The 16794-nt window shown below is 42.9% G+C and overlaps 1 protein-coding gene across 1 annotated transcript in view; it reads left to right on the top strand.

Annotated features, from left to right (window-relative positions):
* Positions 1 to 16794, top strand: part of SKAP2 (src kinase associated phosphoprotein 2) — a 164789-nt gene that overhangs the window by 19840 nt on the left and 128155 nt on the right. Inside the window, exons 2-3 of the mRNA XM_019535020.1 lie at positions 6176 to 6281; positions 9962 to 9987. Coding sequence (XP_019390565.1) covers positions 6176 to 6281; positions 9962 to 9987 — 132 coding nt within the window. The remainder of the gene's footprint in view (positions 1 to 6175; positions 6282 to 9961; positions 9988 to 16794) is intronic.

The following is a 16794-nucleotide window of genomic DNA, read 5'->3' as shown; positions in this document are numbered from 1 at the left end:
TTCTCCCTGGTTGGGAGGTCTGTAGTAGACTCCCACCGTTAAGTCCCTTTCCCCTCGACTGCCTTGTACTCTAACCCAAAGCACTTCAGAGTGTCCCTCCCCTGACTCCTTGCTAATTAATGAGGATGTGTATTCCTCCTTAATATAGAGCGCCTATCCTGTCCCTCCTGTACAGCCTATAGCCCTTGACATTCACTGCCGAATCATGCGTTGCGTCCCACCACGTTTCCGTAATCCCCACTATGTCCGGGCTGGCGTCAGCCAGCAGGAGGGTGAGTTCCTCCTGCTTGTTGCCCATACTGCGAGCATTTGTGTAGAGGCATTTGAGGCCTCCTGTGGGTGTGTATACTGACCCCCTAGTCCCAGAGTTACCCTGGCCCCTCTCTCTTACCTGTTTATTCGCTTTGCTCGTTGGTCTGGGCTGGGCTGTAGTTGTGGGTGCTGTTTGGTCTGGCAGTCTGATGTTTCCTCCACCCTCATCTTGCCCTTCCCCCGATGAGCCTAGTTTAAAGCCCGCTGGAGGGCTCATACATGTTTCAAAGCTCCAATGGTGTGGGGACCTGGTGCGGCAGGCCTTGGGGCCCTTGACCACCTTGGTCCAACCTCGTGGCTGGACAGAAGGGGAGGTCCCAGTGTCCTTCCTTGTCCTGGAGGGTGACCATGGTCTACCCTCTGCCTCCTGGGGAAGAAGGGCCTGGCAGTAGGAGTCAAGTGGAAATCAGAGGTCTTTAAAATGCTCCTTCCAATGGGTGTTGATGGCTCCTCTTCCCTCCATCCATAGGTCTCAAGGGCGTTGTTCTTTGTGTGCTCAGATCGTAGGTGGTTTTGGTAGCACTAAAAAAATTGTGGACAGCCCATCTGGGGGGTATACAGCAGGGGTGGGGAGCTCTCTGCTTCTGTACACACCCTTGGGGGAGGCATGTGCCCCCTCCTGCCTGGATTTGTGCATGGGAGGGTGGGTGTGCTGCCCACTATGGGCTCAGGGCCAGGGGCTGCACCAGCCTCTTCCTGGTGTGGGGGCAGGTCAAGCTCAGATGTGTAGGGTGGCCAGTGGTGGCGCTGGGAGGGGTGGCTGTGGTGGGGCTATGGGGGAATTTTGTTGTGCAGGGAGGGCTACAGGGAATTTTGGGGTGGCTATAGCCCCCCCCCCCACCTAGTGCTGGCTCTTCTTGGAGCACTCTGCTTTGCTGCCTTCCCTTAGGAGATTTGCACTGGCCACATATCCCCTGCCTTCCCTGCAGCGTGGGGCTCCCGAGGGAGAGGCAGTAGAGCAGAGAGCCTCAAGCAGGGGTGGCGCTAAGGGAGGCTTCGGAGGCTGTAGCCACCCTTCCCAGTGTCGCTGCTGCCCACCCTGCGTAGCTGAACCTCCCTGTCTCTACCCAGCCTCCTTGTCAGGAAGAGACTGTCACAGCCCCTTGCCCTGAGCCCTCAGTGGGTAGCCTGCCACCACTGTGTGCACAAATCTGGAGAGGCACATGCCTCCCCTGGGGGTGTGTGCAGTGGCGGGAAGCCACCCTCCCTCCCCACATCTCCTGGACCAGCTGCTGCTCATAGCTCTGTCCCACTCCTGGCCCTGGGGTTGGGCATCCCTGCCCCACTCTTTTCCTTACCGTGGGGGCCTCAATCTGCCCCCACCCCTTCTCTCCCACAGACTTATTGGCAGGACGATGCTGTCCTAGCTGCCTGGCTGCATTCCTGGCCATGTGCATGCTGCGGCCGTATGCAAACTTTTGCTGCATTTATAAGTGATATCGGCTACACTGGCCAAAAAAAGCCAATGGCCGATGATGTTAATTTTCCTTTTATTGGTGCTGATCCAGTATACCACTGATATATCAGTGCACCTCTACTATAAATTAGAATTCATTTAATTTTAAAAAATGAGCATTTTAAAATTTTCTAGCAGATAAAGCTGTGTTATGTACAAGATACACAAGGAAGTATATCAAAGCATATTTTACTTTATCTAATAAAGGAGTTAATATTAAAATGAAGCATTATCTGTAGTTAGTTAATTGAACTGGTTGGCTTGTCATGGTCTTTCAAAATTTTAGAACTACTTAATCTCATCTCACACCTTGTTTGTATTCATACATTTGAGAAGGGAAATGGCTTTCCTGCTTTTCCAAGTCCTAATAAATTACTCAGGGTTGAATGAGCTTACTTATTGTACTGAATTTAACTGAATGAAATGAAGAAAATATTCTCTCTACAACTGCAGAAGAGGCTACAGCTGTCATAACCACTTTATCACTTTAACAAACACTGGTTTCAGATGCCTACTTCTTGGTTTCCCTAAGTTCAATGGTTTAATTTTCCTTAAAAATTTGGCAGTGCATGTACTCCTTGACTTTTTTTTAACATTATTTAAATACATTCAAGTTTTAACCTTAATACAGGTTGACATAATTTTGAAACGAATTTTAAATAGGTTATTTTTAGAGGTGTGATACTGGATTGGTACCGATATAAAGAAATGTGGCCATATTGGAAATGAGCCTGATGCGTCTGATTAATTCGGCTAATAAATGTCAGTGCGTGCACTCAGCCACAGTGCAGCACTCGGGCAGTGAGGATGACAGCCCTGTAGTGTGGAGAGCTGCCTCTAGCTGGTAAGGCCGCTGTAGTGGAAATGGAGCGAGGAGGGGAAGGAGCATCGGGGGGGCAGATCAACCACCCCCCTGTGGTGGGTTAGGGTAGGGGCAGGCTCTGCCCAGGTGAGGCACAGGATGGATCCACGACCTGTCAGCGGGGGCAGCTTCTGCTGCTGTTTGCACTCGGGAGGGGGGGTTGGGGGGCGTGTGCCTCTGGATCTGGGCAGGGAGGGCTGCAGCTATGGGCTGGAGCCAGGGCTGCTCTGGGCTCTTGGGGGCTGGGCTCAGGGTGGGGGCTATGGAGGGGGCTGCAGTCACTCCAGATTTCAGTGTAGGTCCCTCCCAGCACTGCTGCCATTGTGTGCCTGGTGCAGCCCTGGCTCTTAGAGCATGGGTGGAGGCGGGGCATTGAGCCAGGCCTGTGCCAGGTGCATGGCAGCAGTGCTGCTGAGAGGGAGCTGTGGTGAAATTTGGGGTGGCTGCACTCCCCTCTGTAGCCCCTGCCCCCTCCCTCACCACAGGCTTTTATTTCGCCCTCCCCTTTCACCACAATGGACTTGCCAGCTGGAGGCAGCTCTCCACGCTGTATCGGAAATAGGATCGGTATCCACCAATACGCCTCCTTAAAAATTGGGTATCAGTATTGGCCTCAATTTTCTATTGGTGCACTCCTATTTATTTTTAAAAAGAAAAAATACAGATATAAAAAGTATTTAAATACTGGATTGTTTCTTTTGATTTCTGCCCCCGCCAGCATGGTTAGCTGATCTAAGAACTTAGCTCATAATATGATGGTCATTCCTTGTTCGAGTACTCTTGGCTCGCTTACGCATGTGAGGGTTAAGTGTAGCCTTTCTGCATTATATCTGTTTAAGTATTGTGTGAAGTGTGTTTTTTAGTTTGGATTCTTGTGTTTCTTGAGTCTGCTACAAGGTACAATTCCTCTGCATTGGATGCACTGCCAATATAGTTACATTGGAAGATGCATTCTCTTAAGTTCTGTTTTCAATATCACTGGAACTTTTGACCCCGATAGTGCAGGAGTAGCACCTACAGAACTGTCATGGAAGTCGATGGCAGTTTTGCCAGAGTAACCACTGCAGAATTGACTTTATCATGCCATAGTGTCACTCTGTCAATTTCATTCAATAGGTAAATAAAATATTGCCAACTTGCACTTTTTTTTTGTGCACAGACTGTGTTTTCCATGGAAATGATATATTCATTTTGAGTACTGAAAGAAAAGGGCAAAGTGTACAGAGTTATATGATCAAGGTTCTAAGTGCAGTGGGATAAAAAAAGAAAAAAGTTAAGCAAAATAATTTTGTTTTGAATACTTTTAACTTTAAAAGCAAAGATCAGTTGATTATATTAACATTAAGAATTAAAATATGCCGTGCACCTCATAATTTGTTTCCTGGTTCTTTAAACACCAAATGCTAACCTACCTATATGAATGGTTCTGTTTGCTTTAGTACACTAATTAATTTGATTAATATTATGTGCCTATGTAAGCATTTGATCAGAGCTTTCAATACCAAGTTTTAGTGTAATGTGGGAAACTGTGGTAGCTCATTTTCAGCTGTTTGTGTTGTCTCATTTGGTTTGGTTACACCTCTAGTCTAGTAATGAAATTGGGTAGTACTATTCTAATGTAAATAACAACCACTTTTAAATATAAACTTCTGTAATAACTTGGAAATAATGCATACATGAAAACTTTTTACATATGTTGGCTTTATACTGCTTAGGGCGGGGGGGGCAGTTATTTGGGCTGGAGGGCAACTTAGAGTGCTTTGAGCTGTTGTAGGCTGGGTTAGCACCCTCCCCCCACCAACAGTTCACCAAAACTCCCTAAGTGGCCCCATGGCCCAAATAATTATCCACCCCTGGGTTAAGGAAACCTAACCTTTCTCCTTGAACCCCCTTCCCCATCCTGAGTCCCTGGCATGTAGCTGCATTGTGAGTCCCAGGCCAGTGCTGCACCGTGTTCCTATGCACCTCCTTGGGCTATGTGGGTGCAGCTAGAGTGGCTCCTACTGGACCTAACTGTGCTGGGGACTTGGGGAGGGGTGCAGGGAGAGCATAGTGTGACAGCTTGTGGCTCCCAGGCTCTTCTCTCTGTACTCGTCCCCCACCCCAAGTTCCCAGCTCATGGCTGGGCTGGTGTTGCACTGTGTTCCTGCATGCTACTTTGGGCCACATAGGTGCAGCTGGCATGGCTCTTGTCCAACCTGGCTCTGTGCTGGGGACTTGGGGTTGGGCAGGAGTCGCACCAAGGTCAGGCAGCAGCTGTGCCAGCTGCTCTAGCTGTGCCCTTGTGGTGCAGACTGAAGTGGCGTACAGGAACGCAGCACTGCTCTGTGTTAGCAATGGTTGTGCCTATACCAGGCCATGGCTTGGCAGACCCCAGATAACCTATGGCTCCTGGCTCTTGCCTTTGCGTCCCCTCCCTTGCCAGCAGGGAGAACCTTACCTGAGTAACTCACCAGGGGCTGGGGTGTTTGGTCTACAAGTTGGAGAGTTGGAGCTGTGCACAGACAACCTTGCTTGACAGAAGCCTGGCCAGGAGCTCAGTGCCCCCTACCTTGAAGTGTACACTGGGAGCTGGGGGTGGGACGTTGTGGGCTGGGCCAGGGAGGGAAGTGGCTGCTGCTGCTGTAATCAGTTACATCATGGGGAAGGGAGACAGGTGCCAAAAGCCAGGGCAGCCATGGGTCGGATACAATTCTCCTTCAGAGAAGCTGCCACAAGCTGGATAGAATAACTTAGTGGGGTGTATTTTGCTCACCCCGGCATAGGCAATAGAATAAAATTGCTATATCAGGGGTAGGTAACATGTTTTGGCCAGTGCCAAAAGATGCTACAATGCCTACCTTGGGAGGTGCCTGAGTGTCAGCATGCCAGCAAAACAAAATGAGGGCAGGGGGTCCATGATGGGTTGTCCTGCTTGTGCCCCTGCCCCCAGCCTGGGCTCTGTGGCTGTCAGCAGCTACCCTGGCTCTGGGTAGCTGCTGGAGCCCGGGCTGCTCCCAGCAGGGCTTGCTCCGGAGCTCCGGAGCCTGGTGCAGCTGTTTGCAGCCTCCCGGCTGCAGCCGGCCTTGGCTTTGGGTAGCTGCTGCCAGCCTGGAGCCCAGGCTGCTCCCAGCAGGCAGCTGGGACACTGCAAGCCCTGCTGGGAGCAGCGTGCTTTCTGCCGCTGGCAGCAGCTACCCAGAGCTGGGGCCGGCCTTGGCGTACTGAGCAAAATGGCCTTGCGTGCCATGCTTGGGACTCATGCCGGGGGTTGCCAAACACTCTGCTATACAATCACAACTTTTTAAAAATTCTCTTGCCTTTTTTACTCATTTAATCCCAAATTTAGTGCCAGATGTCTGTGCTTAGCATGCGGAATAGAGAACAAATCCATTTAATTTATATTTTGAAATATTTTTCGGTCATCTTGAGTATAGGAATGAAAGTAACTACATTATATTGTTCTGATAACATCACTTATGAAAAACAATCTTTGTCTTTATCTTCAGAGGGAAACAATTTTAACTTATTCCTCATAAGATGTACTTTTTTTCCTTATGGTGTAGATATAGACGCATTCATATCAGATACCCTAAAAGGAGAAAATTTATCCAAGAGAGCCAAGGAAAAAAAAGAAGCTCTTCTTAAGAAGCTAAAAGATGTCAAAGCTAAGTAAGTAATCTTTGTTTTATTAATAAAATCGTTTGATGTTCCACTGGCAATGACTAATTTTAAGAAAGTTTTAAATTTAGTTCATCCTAAAAAAGAAAATCTGTCTTAATGAAGTCTATAATGTTTTTGTTGATTCTCATTGGTTTCAGCAAAATACGGAGGCATAAGTATTGTGTTCATGTGGATCACTTTGTGGAATGGAGGCTTTGGATATGAAGTTTTCTCTTCTGATTTTAAAATATTGGTTCTCAGCCTTGATTTTTTTGCATCCCACTTCAACCCCTGCAGAGACCCACAGTCTTGACTCTGTCTTACCCTAACCTGCCATTTATGGTTTACCTTCCTCTGAATCCACTCCATTGCAACCAGTCTCCCTCCCTCATAGTTCCCTTGCCAAACACAGTGCAGAGACACTTGAGCTAACTCTTCTAGAACATAAACAGAATAGTTGAATTTACACAGCACAGTGTTTGGGCTAATTAGCTCACATAGTCCCATATTAGGGTACCTTGATGCTTCCTATGCCAGAGGCAGTGTACACAGAGGAGCTGGTGTGTGGGGAGTGTTTTTGGGGGAGGGGAATTCACTCTCCCCCATCACCCCCTATACCTCACCAGTATCTGCCCTGTGTCACATCTTCAGCCCACCAGCTGAAAATTGTTGTTTTAAAATATAAAGACTGGGAGAGTTTTTCAAAGATCTGCATTCTCCTTGCTCTAGTTATGCATAGCTTTCATTGGACATGTCCTCAGCTGGTGTAAATCAGTGCAACTCATCCACTGATTTTTATTTTGTTTACCCTTCTCTTGTTAGTCCTGTCTACACTAGGAAACTGCAGCTCTTCTAAAAACAATGCTAAGAAGCAAATTTAATTTTAAACTGAGGTTAAAAACTTTGAGGGTGCTGGCTTAGATTAGAAGCTGTTTTATATTGTTTCAGAAAGTATGATCTGAAACTTAATTTTACTCCCAAACTTCCTTCAAACTAGTAAGATGATGCAAATTTGGCTACAGTTTTAATGGATGCAACAAAAGCTGTTTCTAGTGCATTATGCCTTTAAACATTGGTAAACTGTGGGGTATATTGTGCTCTTTCTTCTCCTTGATCTCTCCATATGGTTTTTATACTGATCACTTGGTCAAGCTTGATACCTAACCTTAGCTTTCATAGCCCACTCCTGCCTTTCTGGGTATTCCTTTATGAATGTCAGTTATATTGTAATCAGCTGGTAATGATAATGTGCTTATTAACTAACTGAGCAGATTCTGTGTCTTCCTCTAATCTTAGAATCTAAAAAATTTCACCCCTCTCTGATTGTTTCTGTAATGCAGGGGTGGACTCTGGCATGGGCAGCTTCTGTATGGCACATGTCAGATCAGAGAGGGGACAGACAACACAGCAGCAGATGGGGCAGGAAGCAAAAGGAGAGAGAGGGCAGGGAGCATAGAGTAGGGAGCAGACAGCAAAGCAGAGGAAAGGTTAGTCAGTGAGGGTGTGAGGCTAATTTGTGGCATGCCTACCAAAAATGATTCAGAGATGTTAGGGGCTGGAAGGGACCTCACAAGATCATTAGGTCCAGCCCCCTTGCACTTGGGCAGAAAAGACTGCTGGGGTCAGATGACCGTAGCAATTTGAGCATCCAGACATATATTTCCAAGATTTCCAGAGTAGGTGCTTGTACCACCTCTGCTTGGAGTCTGTTCCCGACCCTGGGCACTCATACTGTAAAGAAGTTTTTCCTTATGTCCAATCTAAAGTGATCCTCTAGTATTTTATGATTGTTTTTCCTTGTCTTCCCCTGGGGGGGTCTTGGTGAATAGATGCTCTCCCAGGCCCTGATGTGCACCTCTTATGTACTTATAGATTGCTGCCAAGTCCCCTTTAAGTCTTCTCTTCTCCAGGCTGAACAGCCTCTCCTCATGTGGCCTGCTTTCCAGACCTTTAATCATATGTATAGCCCTCCTTTGGACTCTCTCAAACTTCTCTACATCCTTTCTGAAGTGCAGTGCCCTTCAGTTTATTCCTGTACCACTTCTTTTTCATATCTCCACTCATTTTTTTTTCCTTCTATTCACTCCTACATCCCTACATGTCTCCCTTTTTTTTTCCCCTTAGTATCTCATTGTCAACTTTTGTCACTGCACAGCAGTGTAACTAGAGGGGGATGCCAGTTAGAGCCTCACTTTCTTTGGGCTGGTGGGAAGGGAAAGGAGGCCTAGGGGAAAGGCCTGTACAGCCAGGAGCTAAGGGTTTAATCCTTTCCCCTCCTTTTTTCTTCCATAAAATTCTGACTTGTAAGTAGCTACTTTAACTCTGCCAGGATTGGCTTGCTCTGAGTGCACACTGTATCAGTTACACTTCTGACCATGCATAAACCTGAACTCCTGGGGATAAATCTGGATCTCAGGTGATATCAGTGTGAGCTTTGATATTGTCTGCAGTAGGACTGGGATTTTATCTATTATCTTAATTTCTCATCATCTTACTGTTCACAACAACATTGTGTCACTCAAATATACAGATATATGCATATTGGAATAATTTTGAGTCTTTCAACTAAGGCTACACATTCAGGCTGTGACCAGATATTGTTGTTCTTTCACACACAGCATTTCTTAGATCTGACCTTTATTTCTTTGTTTATATTCCTAAATTTCTCATTTAGGTCCCCTCTGCTTTCATCTTTGTTACTAGTAACCATGTCTTTACTCCTGACACTGCACCATTCCTTCTTGGTTACATACAACAAAGCCATCATTTTTGCTAGTCATTCTGAAAGATTGCCCTTTTTTTCCCACCAACTTGAGTAAGTTCAGCTTGCTTGTGATGACGACATTTTAAGCTCCACACAAGTCTTCCTTTCCTTGTTTATTTTTCCTTATTTTATTTTGCCATTCTGCCCTGTAGTTGATTTAGTTCACTTGTATTGCTAGGATTGAGGCGTTGAAGACACAGCCGGGATGAAACTGATTTGCAAACCCAGGAGGCTTATCCCTCAGTATAAGACATGGTGGATATACTTATCAAGACCTACTTACTATGATATTTAAGAGTTTAGACACTGAACTTCCTAATATACATATATCTTTTATTGTACTCCATTTTATTCATTTGCTGTTTGAAGTTCACTAGCCAAAGTATCGTGGTTCCTCTTTGACTGACCTCATTGTGTTCCTTTAAACATGGCAAAGAAGGATGTAATTTGTGATGAGCAGCTTTATTTAATATTTGGGAACATAACTGAAAATTTAAACACTATTATTATTATTATTATTATGGGTCGTTTTTAGCTGTGCAGGTAGTTGTAACTGTTGGAGTATCTAAAGTAGGGTGTGTGTGTGTGTATTCTTTATTTGCTGCATCCCACTAAGTGTTTTTAACACGATAGAAGAAAATTCTCTTAATTTAAAAAGACACTGGAAGGGCTGATTTGAATTGTTTATTCTAGGATTCAAGAAAAATGTTCTCAAATTTAATGATGGAAAATTGCAGTATAGATCAGCAGTAGTGGTACACTATGCAGTACAAAACTGGTGTTGGTGACTAATAATTTAGGCATATTTTCATTTGGTTCATACATTTTGAGAATTTCTGAATGCATGCTGATTTTTTTTTTCTTTCTTTTTGTTTTTCCCCCTTCTCTTCCTCCTCTCCCTTCCCTCCCCTCCCCTCCCCCACAGCTACCCCCAAGAATTCCAGGATAAAGGTAAATCAAAATACATTTTTTCCCACTATAGTTTAACTTGAATACTGTTTTGCTCACTGACAGACTCTTTATTGAGTAAACATTCCATGCATGTGTTTAAAATGATCAGTTTGTGCATTGATTGACTCTCAAGGATGAGGATGCTAGCTCCCCCTGCTGAGAGAAAAAATGAAAAGCTTCCAAAGTCTGTGCTTTGAAGTTCTTGGCCTAAAACCTCGCTCGTTGTAGTAACCAGATTATATTAATTTTATAACATTGAAGAAACCTCCTGTAAGATTAATTCAGAAATGGAGTTGGAAGTTTTATCCTTAATATAAATGGAACTTCTCAAATATAGATTACTTAACGAATAAAAAGTTAATATTGTCTAAAACCATATGATGCATGTTTTCTTAGAAAGCATATGTAGGTGATAACCAGATGTTAATAGAGATAAATTATTTCAAGCTGTTTCTGAATGAGTGCTACAAAAGTCTTCACTTCAGCAATGATGTTTCTTTTACCTTTTAATAGGCTTATTTAATGGCTATATGATATTGGCTTTCGATCCACACTAAATGAATGTTTTTGCAGCAGAGCAAGGAAATCAGACCTTCAGCACAGGAGAAGATTTAGTGTGCTGGTAATGAAAGCTGAAGTGTGGATTATGTATTGTCTTCTAGAAGAGTTAAGACAAAGCAGCAGAGTCCAGTTAGAAAGAGAAAAGACTGAGGAGTGTATAGCCACAGTGTTCTGTTCTGTAACTAAACCTGGAATGGCTCTTATTTCCATGATGCTAATTTATGAGGTCATGACCTGTAGCCTGTGGATGCTGGTATGAGGGTCACAGCATGAGGTCAAAGCCTATGCAAAGCTGCACTCTGCAGTGGGTGGAAACCCTCGTAACTCCTGTCTGTGGATAGGAGATAATAATGTGTAACAAATATTTGTGCTAGCTGATAAAGTTAATGTATGGACACTTCTTAGCAATTAGCTAGAAGAAGCTAAAGCAAAATACAGTTAAATTAGATAACAGGTATTTGTAATAGCCTGAATTAACCAGGAGAGTTTTAAATAAATAATAATTATATATAATCTATATGTAAAACTGAACACATGCACACACAGTTAAAAAATTTAGTTTGAACATCAGCGAAAGGACTTTGCAATCTAAAATTGTGGCAGTGAATTAAATAAAGTGCAATCTATTTGTTTAGATTTTTTCAAAACCTAATTGACTTCACAAAGTTAAAGCTACCATTACATATGTATGTGTGCAGACATGCACATGCACACAAGTAATCTCATGCAGAAACTGCTTGAATTAAATAATATCTTTAACATTTGGTTATTAGCTAGGTGTGCTTTCTAGGAAAATCGTATGGTTTTAAACAAAATTGAGCTTTTGTTTATTAAGTAATTTTTATATTTAAGAAGTTCCATTTATATTAAATATAAACTTGCAGTTCCCTTTCTAATATTAATGCTACAGTTGTTCAACTGAAATAATGTTATATATTTATTATTACATTATTATAGTGGGTATATGTACTATATGTATAATTATACACCTGACAAAACTAAGCAAGTAGATTGCACTTTGTTTAATTTAATGTCTTAATTTTAGATTGCATCTTAGCCTTTTTGCTAATGTTCAAATCAGATTTTTGAAAATCTTGTTTTTTATAGTTTTGTTTAAACATGATGAAGAAAACATATTGTCTGTGTCCACATGAGCATGCACGTGCATTTTGCTTCCGAGGCATTGCAAAATGCACCCTGTGCATGTGATTTGGTTATGCAGTGTGGAGCCAGATTTAGATTTAGTTAGATGCTGGGAAATCCTGGTATCAAAACAAAAAAAAAAATGCATGGGGGCGGAAAAAAGCGGGGTGGCACCATGTGCTTGTGTGTGCTGTCTGAAATCGGAGCCTTGCCAGCCAGAGCCACATTCCAGCTTCTGGCCAGGCTCTGTGCACCCAGATTGCTGCTGCTGGAGCCCTGGGAGGTCTCCAGGACCCCAGGTAAGATGGCTGGGGCCGGCTCAGATGCTGCCCGCAGCCTCCCCTACTGCACCTGGAGTATTTTCTTCTGTGCTAACCCCATGTACAGGGACGTGCAATGGGGCAAGAAGCAGCAGCATGAACTTGTGCTGCTGCTTTTTCCCCCGTGGCAGCCATATTCCCCTGCTCGTGTGGACATGGCCTTTATCTTTTTTGAGATAAGTTTTATGTATTTCTAGTGAACTTTATTATTTAAATATCTTGGTATGCAGTGGTTACTGTATAGTTAAGCATAAGGCAGGGCAGTCTAGCTCATTGAGAGAGGCATGGGCTTTAGTAGGCTGCAGCCTACTTCATCACATGCGTCTAGCAAAGTAGCCTGCGGCCTAGGAAAGCTATGCTTCTCAGAATGAGTTAGCCCGTAAGGTGCCATGCTGCCTTGGTTTTTGCCTGACTTTAGACTGGGGCTGTCCAGCTGGCAGCCTGTGAGGGGCTTTTGGGTGGCCCAAAGGCTTCTACCTGACTGATGCTCCCCTTGCATGGGGCTCTTTGAGCTGCTTCTTGCTCCACAGCTTCTGCTTTTTGCCTCTGGGGTAGCACAATGGGAGGGTGTCAGGGGGAAGCAAGGTTGTTCTAAGTGCTCATGGTGCATGTGATGGAGGTAGTAGCTGGCTACAGGGCATGCGTGGCTGGGAATGGGTTGAGGCTGCATGAGCAGCAATGGGGAGTACCTGCACTACATGTGTGGTAAGGGCAGAGAAACTTATGCAACATTTGGCCTCAGCGGCCAAGAAGTTGGATAGCCCTAGTTAGACTAACACAGATAATTACCTCTCTGCTCATATTTTTATGATTGCTGTGATATCAGTGAAGAATGCACTTGGTATTCATTATAAACTCACATACAACTTTTAAGAAAAATTCATTGCGTTTGATTCTTTTAGAATCAGACCCTAAAACTACTTATGTCACCTAGTTTGTAAATCTAGCCATTCTTTAGTTATGCTTCAGTGCTTGCTGTGTAAATGAACACTAAAATTTATCCTTTCAAATCCTAACAAGGTAGATGAAATTTTCAAAATGTCTTTGGAGAAATTCCACATGATTTTATAGATATTGGTTTGCAAAGTGAAAGTAGACCTTCACATGAAAGGCTATATATATGTACCTATGTGCCATTAAAAAAGGGTGGGTTGTGGACGTGACTTTGAAAATACAGTAGGCTTGCACAACATTTTTACAGCTCCTTCTCCAAATTAAAGCAGTGCATACAAAACTGATGCTTAATGTGTGTACAGTAGGGAGCCCGGGTGGAAACAACTTCCTGTTAACTTTGTCATTTATTCCAAGGCAGCAGCAGCAGCGGGCATGGCATGCACAAACCTTGAATATAAGAAATAGCCAGAGAATTTAGGAAGAGTTAAAAATGAATTTGAAATGGTAGTAGTGAACAAGGAGAGGTTTTTCTTTTGATAGTCTGTGTGAAAATTTGGGAAGAGAAGAAATGTTAGAACTGAAACAAATACAGGAGTAAAAAATCTTTATTCAACATGTTGGGTTAATAGACAGCATAGTGGTGTTATGCATGTGTTTAGAGCATGCTGATTGATGGTTTTCAGGATCTTGGTATTCCTAAGTCAGTGGTCTGTTTCAGAACCTTTGAAGATACCACTGCTATCAGCTTTTGGCTGATGGAATCAACTGCGTGGTTACTTAAACTCTTCTTCTACTTCACATATAACCTAATGGAATTTGAGTCCAGGTTTTTAGAACATTTAGTCACTACAGCTTGCTTACCTGTGTCCAAGTGCACATCCTGTGTGCCCTTAATTTTGGGATCCTGGGTACTAGCCTGTTACCAGGCCTTTCCTCCACCATCCCATCTTTGGTAAATCCTTCCTGGAGGAAGCACCTGCAGCAGATGAGGTCATTCAGCCAGTGGGACAGCTACTGTGTCCTGTCCTTACAGTGCATATGTGGGCACTTGTCCGTAGCATATAACAACTTACTCTGGTACAATAGAATGACCTTTGCAGGTATACCAATACCTGTTGTGTGCACAAGGTGTCTGGGGAGTAAAAGCTATTTTGTTAATGAATGTGTGTATTTTGTTAATGAATGTGCCTCTGAATCTAATTTTTTTATTATGCACAGTTTGCTTTTTAGGGAAAGTTTCCCTATATTTTTTTCAGTTGTCTAAACTTGTACATTCCCCTAGCGTTAATTACAAGCAGATATTATCTTGTGAGTGAGACAGATTCTATTTGCATACTGTGTTAGTATCCAAAACTCTCTCCTTTTCTGTACTTTTCCTTTTTCTTCTTAATTTAAGAAATGGATAACATTCAGCCACAGTTTCCTTGCGTTCTAAGACACTTGGTAGGACCTTTTGGAGCATTTGTCTCTTGTTGCTCAGAATTGTAGATATATTGGAAAGTGATTATGATTATATCAAATCTAACCTATTTCTAAAGCTTACAAAGATCCTCTGAAAGATAAGATTACTCCTTCAGATTCATTAGATTAATTTTAACGAGGCTAGTTAGTTCTGGTAAGCATATAGAAGCCTGGACTTTGTTAAAGATTTAGAGTTATTACCGTTTTTGGCATTTCTGTGTTTGAGATTAATTGAATCAATATTATGGCTGCCAAAATGTTTAGTTAAGAGGGCCCTGTTTCCAGCTTGTGCTAAAAATAGTGGAGTTGGCAGAAGCAGTACTTTCAAAGTACTATGAGGCCTAGATACTGGATTTGTGTTTGAAGTTTACTTAACATCTGTTCTTCGCATTTGTTTTAGCAGAATATACTTTAAAATCACTTTTGTATAATAATTTGGTTCTCTTGAAAGTGGGACACCAAGAAACATAGTTAGATCTGGTCATAATATGGGAATAGATGGTGTAAGGTTCTCCACAAAATGGTGTGCCATATATCATCGGAAACACTCCTCCTTTGGCAGTGTTTACGCACAAAATTTCCAATCACGATCTGAGTCTAATAGGTAAATTTACGTCTCCTGAATTCATTAATTCATTAATTCCTGAATTCATTAATTTCACTCACTTATTTCACTCAGTATATATAGGTCACTAGAATATCAACATTGTGTTTTAGTTGGGCAAGGAGGATGTCTATGATAAATTATTACCAACTCCTGTTGGAGCAGGAAACAAGAAACAGTATCTAAGTCCTCTTCTGTGCAAGCAAAACCTGAGGTAGGTAACTGCATGCTAATGTGTGGTAGCTTGCCCTCACATCTGCATGACCATATTTGTCAGCATTCAGGTGCTGTTGCTATGTTCACATCTTCACTGAGTTGTTGTATGTTGCTCAAACCAGCAATATGGTTGTCTGGGTATGCTATCCCAAGATTCATAGTGTTGCAGCTCACTGAATTGTTCCATGCTCGCATTTGCATGGTATTTTGAGGGAACTGGTATGCACACTCCTTGCACTGCTTGTTAAATATTTCCTGGCAGCAGCCAAGCTGGTTAATGGTTGTATATGCTGAAGATACTGCTCCTCCTTTCCCTTGTTGCTTGGAACCAAGTAATGCTTCTATTGAGCCTCTCTATGAGCTGTTGTCAGGGTTATTGAAGGCTGTTTTGGGGTTGCAAGAGTTGGAGACAGCTGTTTGCAGTTAGATCATGTGAGATGTGGATACAGCTGCTGCTGCTGCTAATGGCAGACACCATTTATGCAAACTGTTGCTTCTTGGCCTGGAACACAAGTCCACAGTGGTAGGACCAAACTGTGATTGGAAATATTTAAAGGCGCAGCGGTAGGGCTAGAATTTTTGGGTCAAGAATGATGTGTTCAAGGAGCTAAGAGGCTCATCTAAGCACTTGAAAGGCGGAGCACCCAGGTAAGAGTTTATAGTGGTTCAGAAATACATTGCTGTCATATCATAGAAACTGGCAAGAATAGACTGCTAGAGATTGAATAGAAAACCTACAGTTAGCACATTAGTCATTGAGGTTTGCAAGACAATTAATGCTTGCTGTCCCTGAGACTTCTAAACTTGGAGCTACTGTTATGTTTGTGAACATCTGCATCTGTTTGGTATGGAGGTCTCTGCTGTTTTCAGTGTAGGTGAGCTATTATGTTGCTCCTGCACAAACAACAGTGATAAATAGTTTGTCTGTGCCAAGTATCATTTCAGGTAATGTGACATGCTTCAGCCAAGAAGCAGTTTAACTACATTTGTAGCAGGATGTTTCTTGCTACTTTTTTCTGCCTTATGTTTTTGAAACAACATATTCACATATAAAACCTTGTTCTTCTGTAGTAACAGCTAATGCTAGGTTAGTTGTTTTTTTTTTTTTTTTAAAGGGTTCAAGGTAACAACTTAGAAGTTTAATATTCATTATATCCAAGGCAAAAACTATATGATGGGATTTAATATGTACTAGACCACCTCATTAATGCCACATGTCACGATGTGCATGGAAAGAGTAGATGGCAAAGAATTATTTGGATGATGGGTAAATTGATTCTGTAACTTTTTCTATTGAAAACTGCAGCCATCAAGGAGCTAAAATGAGCAAGTGAAAGTATCTGTGTCAGCTTATTTGTGCTAAGTGTTTATACATTGGAAATCCTTAAGTTTATTAATGTCTAGGTACAAATAGTCTTTAACCAGTGGTAGCTGGGTATAAGAAGACTTAGTTTCAGCTTGTTATTAGGGCCTTTTTGAAATAACAAGAGACAGGATTTTGCCTGTCTGTTGTCCTTTCAGTCAAGTGTTTTTTAAATGCTTTTAAGATGGAATTCAAGCAGTTTCTTTGCTTCATCTTCTCCAGACGTTTCACTAACACAGTGTCGG

The sequence above is a fragment of the Crocodylus porosus genome, unplaced genomic scaffold (assembly GCF_001723895.1).
Source record: "Crocodylus porosus isolate Cpor-Errol unplaced genomic scaffold, CroPor_comp1, whole genome shotgun sequence".
Lineage (NCBI taxonomy): Eukaryota > Metazoa > Chordata > Crocodylia > Crocodylidae > Crocodylus > Crocodylus porosus.
Note: the sequence above shows the minus strand (reverse complement) of the source record. Positions and strands in the feature narration are given on the sequence as shown.